This window comes from Erythranthe guttata, chromosome 2 (assembly GCF_056151865.1).
Source record: "Erythranthe guttata isolate IM_541 chromosome 2, IM_541, whole genome shotgun sequence".
Classification (NCBI taxonomy): domain Eukaryota; kingdom Viridiplantae; phylum Streptophyta; class Magnoliopsida; order Lamiales; family Phrymaceae; genus Erythranthe; species Erythranthe guttata.
The window spans coordinates 16398098-16408805 of NC_142534.1; the positions used below are offsets into that span (position 1 = coordinate 16398098).

The 10708-nt window shown below is 32.9% G+C and overlaps 2 protein-coding genes across 2 annotated transcripts; both read right to left on the reverse strand.

Moving 5' to 3' along the window:
- Positions 1-2182: 2182 nt before the first annotated feature.
- LOC148772471 (zinc ion-binding protein) lies at positions 2183-2974 on the reverse strand. The gene is made up of 2 exons (XM_088813490.1): positions 2848-2974; positions 2183-2568 (listed from the first exon to the last, which is right to left on the reverse strand). The coding sequence occupies exons 1-2, from the start codon at positions 2943-2945 to the stop codon at positions 2217-2219; spliced, it is 450 nt and encodes a 149-aa protein (XP_088669616.1). The 5' UTR covers positions 2946-2974; the 3' UTR covers positions 2183-2216.
- Positions 2975-8250: 5276 nt separating this feature from the next.
- LOC105963666 (Plastid-lipid associated protein PAP / fibrillin family protein) lies at positions 8251-10266 on the reverse strand. Its single transcript, XM_012988097.2, has 3 exons — positions 9719-10266; positions 8890-8955; positions 8251-8552 (listed from the first exon to the last, which is right to left on the reverse strand). The coding sequence occupies exons 1-3, from the start codon at positions 10237-10239 to the stop codon at positions 8453-8455; spliced, it is 687 nt and encodes a 228-aa protein (XP_012843551.2). The 5' UTR covers positions 10240-10266; the 3' UTR covers positions 8251-8452.
- Positions 10267-10708: the final 442 nt, after the last annotated feature.

The following is a 10708-nucleotide window of genomic DNA, read 5'->3' on the forward strand; positions in this document are numbered from 1 at the left end:
AAATCATGATTTAAAAGGGTGTAATATTTTCTTTCCAGATCAAATTTCACAAGAATTTTTTGTAGGGTAAATTACAACGTCTCCCTAAGGTAAAGTTTATTTACGAAAAGACTCTTCATATTACCATAATTATATCCACTCCTTGAAATTATTATATTTCTTATATTAACACGCTTTTGTATGAGTGAATGTAATAAATTTACAAACTACATAGATGTGGATGTAATTTCATGATGAGTCTTTTTGTAAATTAACTTTATCTCATGGAGTTGGTTGTAATTTACCCAATTTTGTAATTCACGAAATTCCAAGAGAAAGTTGAGCTCGATACAAACACGAGATACATGTAAACAAGTGAAGCAAAATAATGCTCCCGTTGCTTCGAGTATCGTTTGATAGCCGCACACGGATTAAGTTTGTCCCATTATCAATAAACTTTGTTATATACACAAATAAATGTTTAGTATCTAAGTTATTATTATTAAATTTATTAAACTTATTTTAATTTGTTGGATCTTAAAGAAGCAAATTAAAACAATAATGGATAGAGTCGTAGATACTTTCAATGAATCTGATAAAGTTAGCAGCTTTAATTTAGGTACTATGAATTTTGTTTGTTTTAGGGGAAAATAGGAAGCCAAATTGCATTCAATTCACTCCTTATATATATAATTAACACTTCCCCCCACCTACAAACCCTACTATCAAAACCTATATAATTACATACATGTAATATATATATATACACATAGGGCAAAATTACGGCCAACCCCTGAGTTATTATCAAATTAACAAAAAATCCTTTTTGTTTGGGTAATTACAGCCACCCCTCTTTTTAAATATTTTTACATAAATTTATGTAATTCGGTTATTTACCGAACCAAATTGTATATTCAGTTCGGTAAACGGTATGAAATGTTGGCGTACCGAAATTTCGGTTTGATTCTACTGATTTAGCATCCCTAAATTTACCTATGGAGGGTGTTTTTCGTAAGATAATACATAGTTGAGGGGGTGGCTGTAATTTCCCAAATAGGAGAAGGGTTTTCGTAATTTAACCATAGCTCGAGAGGGTGGCTGTAATTTGCATATATATATATATATATATATATATATATACACATATATACACACACACACGTATAATATTTTGAAACATTGTATGTGTCACGGTTTTCGAACACACAAAACATTTTATTTTGTTTGACGTGTTGAAATGACTGGTTCAGCTAAAAGTTTAATTAAACTGATAATAAAGTGTTCATTTGATATTTATATTTATGATAGTTAATTCTAAAAATAGTTTATGAAATATCCGATCTAATTAATATTAAAAATTTGAAACATCTCCATTAAAGACTTGCCACAAAAGTAGCAAAAACTTATCCACAATACAAGGAAATAAAGTTTACTTGCAAGCTATAGATTGATTATCAAGCCATATATACTTAAATTTGGAAGAAAACAAAAGGGTAGCGTTCTAATGGAAAATTTACAGTTTTCATCCTTTAAGTTTACATGAATTCCACATTTGATCCTTAATCTTTGTTAAAAACATATAGATCCCTCATTTTTCAAAAATTCAATACTTTCAACTATCTCCGTCAATTATTCGATCAGTACTAACTGAATTAAGCATGTGCACATCATTGTATTAATTAGTAGACTGACAGTAAATTGATGAAAATGACAAAAAATATTAAATTATTGAATATGATGAGGCTAAATGTATTTTGTATAAACATGAAGGACTATATATGAAATTGCTTCAAACTTGAATAATGAAAATTGTAATTTTCCGGCATTGTAATTATTCAATACATCATTTGCATATGTTAGGATTAATTATCGGCATATATATGTATATATATATATAGTAGGACATGGCCCAAGTAAAACTCATTTAAAGTTAAATATAATAAATAAATAAAAAACCATCATGAAGAAAACAACTCGCAACTATCACTACAAGTTCTAATTATTATATTATTATATATTATATATAATATATATATATATATATATATATATATATATATATATATATATATATATATATATATATATATATAATACATAGAGACATATATATATATATATATATATATATATATATATATATATATATATATATATATATATATATATATATATATCTAGCTATAGGAGACACACAACGGAATTTATTAATATTATTTAATTATATGATTAATTAATTAGCACATGACATCCTTGAGAAGCTTGTACCTGCGGGTGGTGGGACGGGGGGAAGGGGTTTTTCCGGCGGCTTTCTCGGAAGCGCCGCCGCCTTCTTCGCGGTGGTGCTGCTTGATTTTATCGCCGGAGTAGGCTGATCTGACTTCATTTGCATGGGCTGACGACGATGATGGTGATTTAATAGTACTGTTGTTGTTGTTATTATTCCTTAGAGATGCAGAAGAAGAAGAAATATTATTGGCTGCGCCGCCGCCACCGCCGCCGTGGCGGTGAGAGTTTCTTTCCTCGCATTGGCACCAGTCGCAAACTTCAATTGCCCCTCTGCATTCACTGTAGTAGTTGCTACAGTACCTGATTCACAATTTACATCTTCATCAATATACACACACACACACACACACACACACACACACACACACACACACACACACACACACACACACACACACACACACACACACATCATATAGTTAAAAGTAATTTAAACTAATTCAATCATAGAGTCTTTCATGATCATCAGCACAGACACGCATGTATGCGTGCGTGTGCGCGTGTGTGTGTGTGTGTGTGTGTGTGTGTGTGTGTGTGAGAGAGAGAGAGAGAGAGAGAGAGAGAGAGAGAGAGGTATACGAGTGTTGGAAGCGGTTGCGGCACTTGGAGCAGCGGAAGAGCTTATCGGGGAAGCCAACATCGCCGCACATACAACACACTGTCTGGAGATCCACCATTTTTCTTTTTCTTTTTTTTTTCTTTTTTCTTTTTTCTGGAAGGCACTAGAAGAAAGAAAATAAAACACACACACACAGTAGGAAATTAAAGAGAAATAAATAGAAAAGGGAAAACTGTAGTACTGATATATATATTTTCAAGTCGGTGTGAGATCAATCTCTCATATATATATATATATATATATATATATATATATATATAAACTGTGTGTGTGTTGAGAGAGAGAGGGGGGGATGGATAGAGATACAGGTAGACCACACAGGTTGCTTGCAGTCGTTTTCAGTTGGAGAAATTTGTGAACCTTAATATGAACCTTTAAATTTACATTTTTATCCCTAAGTTCGCTTTTTAAGGAGAAAGTCTTGCCTTCAAACTCCATTCTAGGAGCGTGTGATACAATTTATTTGTTTGCTAAGAAAGAAAATGAAAAATAATAAATAAATAAATAAGGTGCGTGTGATAGACGCGCTGCACATGAGAGTGAGTATTCACATTCTTTTCTTACTCAATAAGTGTTGGAAGTAAAAAGGTCAAATGCGAATTATCCCCAAAAAGAAAACCCGTCAACTTCGCAGCAGTAGTGGTCATCAAATAGTTGGGGGGTGTACTCGTAATTTCACGTTTTTATTGGGGGGGAGAGTATCACAATGTATTATGAATTTCCCACCATTTTTTTATTATTCGAGACTTCAAGAGTAGTATGAAAATATATTAAATTTAAGGGCTTAACTGCAATAATAAATAGTGCCCCTTAACACAAAGTAAATATGAAATATATTTATAATTGAATTACTATATTGTATACATTTATAGCTAGTCTAGAAGATAAACATTAAATTGGGACCCACACACTTCATATGCTTTAGTTTAGCGCGTTACGTTTTTATTTATGGCATTTATTTATTTATTTATGGCATTTGTTTATTAATTAATTATGGCATTCCTTGAAAAGGATTACAAACAAAAGAGAGAAGAATTTCTTGGGCGTTGAGTCATATTTTGGTCGTTGTATATATGGGAATGGAGAGAGTTGTACCAACTTATTTCATGAGAAACCTAAATTCTAAATTATAGATACGTTTTATAGTAGAACCTACATCTGGTGAAATACATCATTGATCTACACATAATAACACACATCGATGTGTATGTGTGATTAGTGGATAATTATTCATATAGATATTAGGTTTAAAATCAGATGATGTATAATCCTTCAGATACATGTATATTGTGGTGCCTTCTCTACATAAATATTTAATATTTCAATTATCTTTATAATCTTAAATTAGATTTGAGGGTGAAGGAAAAAGAAGAAGAACATTAGAGATTAAGAAGTTATGAAAATTACAATTTAGTCCTATGAATTTGAGCTATTTCTAATTAAATTATATCGAATTTACATTTATTATTAAAAAGGAAATGCAAGGGTCTAGCCCTGGTTTGAACCTATAAATAGTAGAAAAGTAAGAGGGCATTTTAGGTATTTAACCACAGGGGATGAAACCGCAAGAGGGTTAAGTGGTGTTTTTGTACATAAAAGCCTTTGAAAATACTTAAATGCTTGCAATAATGCAACATTTAGTTTTATACAACGTTATTACGATACAGTACTTTATTCTATTTTCTAGTTAATTAATTAGGTGTAGTAAACTTTAATTTAGGTGTGTATGGGATTTGTTCTGTTTGTCTAGTATGAACAATTTAATTTACGCAATTATATACAAGCAGCCCAAAAGTGGCTTTGTATTTGTTTATGCGTATAGAATTGTGTGGGCCCTGCATGTGTATTGTTTGCTTGCAGAATTAAAACACGTTTTAAGTATTTCAATTTTTAAAAATGATATTAAATCGGGTTTTGAGAAATGAGACCCCATTCCCTCCTATTTCAATCGAGTAAATTTCATTGAACTAAACATAAATTGCTATGGAAATTGAGAAAATTTTGATTAAGAGCAATGAGAAATACTCCGAAAAATTAATTTTAGTTGGTTAAATGATTTTTATTTTGTTTATACTCGACACGGAATTGGAATTGGAATCGGAGCTCGTGCATATGTAGATGGATTGTCGAATTGTTGAAGAGTTGCATTTCTTTTTTTCAATTTTTAAATTGAAAGTTCGAACCGCGCACTTATATGATGGTTCGGACTTCGGACAGTATTATTCAAATCACACAATAATTTCGACGGACACGGTCTCGTGATCTTTGTAAATCAACAATCACGATTAGATGATCGTTTTGAATTGGTAGATCAAATCGACAATTCAAATATTTAAATTGAATGGAAAAAAATACATCACTTAGAACCTCTATTTCATTTCATTTTTATTTTTAATTTTATTTTTAATTTTTTGACTTGGGTTATGGGATGGTTTCTTACGTGCATTATTGGGCCTTAGACCAATAAACACCACTAAAAGATAGACTCATACTTAATTATGATAAGTAAGGCCCATAATTATTGGTGAAAATTGGACGAATCAAATCAAAAATAGCGCGTTCGAAAAATTCATTTCGTTTTCAGAATATAAAAACTAATTTCAATATTTCTTGTTTGAATTTTGAGAAAATTGAGATGAGAAAGTTAATTCTAAAAATACAATTTATGATAGCAATCCTCGAAAGTCATTAAAAAAAAAAAATCATTTTTTTATTAAGACGTAATATAATAAGATATGTAATATTGATATTATGAGTGCAGTCGTCGAAAATTGAAATTTTGGAAATTCGAAATGAAAAATATGATTCTGAGATCGAAAACCCCATTCCAATTTCCACGAGAGTAAAAAAAAAAAAATATCCCACATCGAATTTCTACAAGCCAAAATTTTCTCTATTATTCAATACTAATAAGATTGCAATAAGAGAAGGTAGCTAGGACAAAACAACTTTATAGGGTACGTTTGGTGTGTTTGGGTGTTGTTTCCTTAAAGAAGAGCACTCACTCATCAATCCTCATACGTACTCTCACTCATCTTTTTGCCTTTAGGGGCTTTGGTCTTTTTTTCTTTCTCACATGTCCCCATTTTTTAATTTCTTAGGGACCACTAAAGATTTTTAGAACCCACAATATATTTTTTAGTACCATCACCCCCCCACTTATTGTTCACTAGTTTTCAATCTTCTGCACATTGCTTGTTTGCTCTCTAACTTTTGTACTCAAAATATGTACTAGTGTTCCAAGATTTTTTTTTTTTTTGGTTATTGTATTTCTACCGACAAATTTAATACACGCGGGCAGGCAAAGTTATTGCACTAATCGAAGATCGTTAAGAACTAATTATTTAGTTTGTTGTGATTTATTTTGTCAATCAAACGAGGTTGGTGATAGTCGATTTAGTGTGTTACGTTGTATCCGTATAAAGTACTCAATTATTACAAGTCTAACGAATATACGATTAGCGATAGTTGCATGAGAGGGTATTTGATTTGTTTATAAACAAACCTCTTCATCAAAATATCTTTATGTTTAAGAAAAAAAACTATTTTTAGGTCGGCGGGTAATCATCGGGCCCCACCACTTTCGCAAATAATTCTTGAGTTCAAAGGGTTTACGAACTACGTAATTGATGTGAGTTCACATTAATATGCTTACCACATATTAAAAAAAAAATTTAAAATTATATTTTCCAAATTTCACATGATTGTCAATTTCAATTTTCAATGACTCCACAAAAAAGGCCACGAGCCCCGGAAAAGTGCAACAATTGATAGTTGATGAATTTGAAAAAAATGGTACTCCGTTGGTCCATATTATTTGTCTAATCTTTCACTTGTCCAAAATTATTTGTAATTTTAGAATTCTAATAAAATATTAATTGAATTCTCATCAATTTTGCCACTTATCGTTCTTAATAAGTAGTTGAAAAACAACTAACAGCAAGGTTTTTTAGCATTTACCGTCAAAACGACATATAATATGAGATCGAGGGAGTAGCTGCAAAACAAGTACCACACATATATTTTGGTAAATGGTGGGCCAAATTAAAATTGATTACAAAACCAACAAAAAAATAAAAGTTAAGTCTTGATTTTGAGTATTACCCACCAAAAACATTTTGCACACTAAGAAACTTCATGATCAAAGAGAGGGTCCATTTCCAACACACCCAATTGGAACAACGTGGGGGCCCACCAATTTCTTTTTTTTTTCTTGGGGATTGGTTGCAACTTGCTTGATGCTGTCAATCAAGATTTTCCAATCTTGCAATGAACTAGTAATGCTTTAATATTTATTTGGTTTTTAAGATTTTGATGATGAAAGAAAATGATTGTGAAAAAAGAAAAAAAAATATATATATATTTTAGGTTTATTTGGACATTGATGAAGCCCAGATATTTGAACTTCTCTTCCGACTTGTTTATCGGGTACGATTGGTGATTTTCCTATAACACGCAGGAGTGCACGTATCGTAACAAGCAGCAGTAAGAGATAACTGAAAGAGTTGAAATTCAATTCAACGAAAAACTAGGTAGGATTCCATTGAAATTCTTGATTAAAATATTATCGAGTCCTACAGAACATAATAACAACTAATTTAAGCCTAAGCAAGACCACGAAACGAAACTAAGAGAGAGAAAGAACTCGATTGATAAGAACGTGGAGAATTTGAGAGCTAGACTTCGTTATTTCTCTTCGTACCTTCACAAATCTCCCTTTTGCGAGTGTTCTCCTCTTTGTCTTGGGGTGTTTTTCGCCTAATAGTTCTCCCATACTTCTTCTTCTCAGATGAAAACTGAGTAACAATTGGAAAAAAAAAAACGCGTTTTTCGATGATCTCGTGCCAACTTTTCGCCTCTTCGGCGCTACAATCAGTTGCTTTAGAGAGCCTCGTCGGGTGGCTGCAAAAGTGCTGAAAGGAATTTTCGGCGTTAGCAATTCAAAACAACGGCTCTCGTATATGTATAAGATAAAGTATATTTTCATAGATGAACTGTCTGTACTTTTTCGCTTGAATGAATGTATAATATAAGGAAAAATGTTCTAAGGTTAAGATAGTTTACATCGGAGTTGATCGCATATAACGGTATACAATAGCCATATCACTCGAAATGTATTCTGACTTACCTAAGAATTAAGAAAACGACGAGAGAATTAACAATAGACATAAGGAGAAAGAATACCTGGATTTATGCTTGAACAAACCTCAGTCTAAGTCCACAAGCAAAGATGATGAATCCATAAGAGCCGAGGGAATACATACATATATATTTCTGGTTGTCTTACACCAGCTCCTCGTGAATAGAAAACTTTCAAAAACGATAAACAAAACCGATTTTTTCTACCTATTAAACATGCCCCATAGAAATCATATATATTTATATACACATTTCAACAGCATAACTTTTAGTTATGAATGTTAATGAGCGTGTACAGGTTAACCATACACCTCTCTATTGAAGTACATTAACAAATATATCATACAAATGATTTACAAATTCGACGAAACCCCCGAAAAAATGGAATTAAAATACAAGAAGTCACTGTAATTTGAACCCTCAAATTCATTCTTTCCAAGAATAAGGAGCACGCTCGACAATCAGATAGTCTTGCCTAATATCTTTCACCACCCGAATTTCGTCATCTATATATAGCGACTCGAACCTACAGGGGAATATTGTGAATTTATTTCAATTGCACCAAGATAATACGAATATATCTAAAAGAAAAAGAACATAGTTTAAACGGAGTTAATTTTATTTAGATCCTCTGCAACGAACTCTGGAAAGTGTTTGAATCCCTATTGACTAGGCAAGTTAAATCAATTTTCGGGTGTTTTCTTTTTTGAGGGACTTATCACTAAAGTCGGGGTGATAAAACCGCAAGTTACAAGCAATTCCTTCTTTCGGATCTTTAACAATTACATATGTTTCATGAATATATAAAGAAGTTGAGGAAACTGAAATACTTAAAATGTAGAAAGAGAAAAAGGACCACTTACCAACCCTGCCCGAATGGTGGTAACGGAAACTCCCAACCCTTACCGCGTAGAACTGCACTCGTAAATCTGCAGAACAAAGAGTCGTCAAAATATTATGATGCACCGTTTCCAAATTCTTGAAAAGCTCATCGAATATGAATTATATGGACCTAAAATAATTCAAATTGTCTCAATAATGTTACGGAATTTCTAGATGGTAATCTTGAATAATTCATCCGCATGACTATATATAGCATGAAATAATTTACCACGCGACTACTTATCAAATAAAAAATAAAAAATTAACACGTGACTGTTTCGATACATTTCCTTAGACTAATCAAACTAATGTTTGCTAGATAGCGATGCATCACAAATCCGCCTATTATATCAGATTTGACGACACGTATACTAAATGGCAAGCACACATACATTAATAAACACTTCCGCCATATTTTGGTGGTGTTCCGATTTTGTTTGTTTCCCCAAAATGAATCTATATATGTTTATTTAGGTTTTCAAAAAAAAAAATCCTCAAAACAATTCCAAAAGTTTATATCTCCTTCAAACATGAATTCTGACAGCCAAATGAAATATCATCATATTTTAAGCTTTTAGATGAAGTGGTAATTCAAAGCTTAACAATTTCGAGAACCAATTGAGACCAGCCAAATTCTATTAATTTAGTGAAATATTAATTTAACGAAATATTTTTAGCAACGTAGCCTTCTAGTCGGGATCGAGAAAACATATTATTTAATCGAGGTTATTAATTTGGGGAACATCAAACATGTGACTATATAAATTGCAACAAATTGGGGAAATCGTAACCTTGAAATAAATTACTTACTGGAAATTGACTCTCTGAGACGAAGCAACCTGAATATCTGACCGGACGAAGAAGACTCCGTCCGGCGGGAAAGTGATAACATTGTTGAGGGTCTTCTTCTCCACGTCAATCACCTGCAAAACGTCGCCGGCGGAGGTGCCAAAAAACGACGCATTCTTCACGATGAAGAGCTGCTCCTTCTCCGTGGTCCAGAGCATCCGCCACGTGGACGACAGAGATCCGTCGGTGGTGACGGTGCCGCGGCCGACGGCGGCCAGCGAATCGATTGCTTCGATTATTTGGGAGAGCTTTTGGGGGTCGGATTGGGTTTTCAGGCCGCGGTCCTGATCGGAGACGAGGCGGAGGAGGTGGCGCTTGGCGGCGACGGAGGAGGGGGACTGGGATTGGTCTGTGAGGGAGGAGCGGGTGACTGCAGCGAAGCTCCTGGTTGGGTGTGTGAAGTTGCCAATGGCAATGGCGGGAAGCTGAAGGCAATTTGTGGCCGCCATGTGATATCTTTCTGGTGTCCGATTTTTCAGCATATAAAAATGAATATCCAATTAACTCTTAAATACTTTTATTTATTTAATAATAACAAATATATCTTTTAATTATCACTTGCTTAATTTTATCTTATTAATATATTTTTATTAAATTCATAAAAATATATTTTTATGAAGAACACTTGTTTAGTGAAGCTAATCAATGCACAGCTTATAGGGTGGTGGTGAACTTTCAAGTAAGAAAAATTAAATAAAAGGATATTTTTTAAATGACGTCATAAAGAGACTTTAATTAAATCAAGGTAAATTATAGCCACCACTCCTAGGAATGTCAAATTACGAAAACCCCCTCATGTTTGAGTAATTATAACCATCACTCAACTGTGAATCTTCTTACATGTTCACTCTTAAAGTGTCAAATTCACCATAATCTTTTAGATTACGTGGAATGGTCTCTAGTTTGTTCTCGTTTTGTGAAAAAATGCAGTTTCTGATGCACCACAATCTG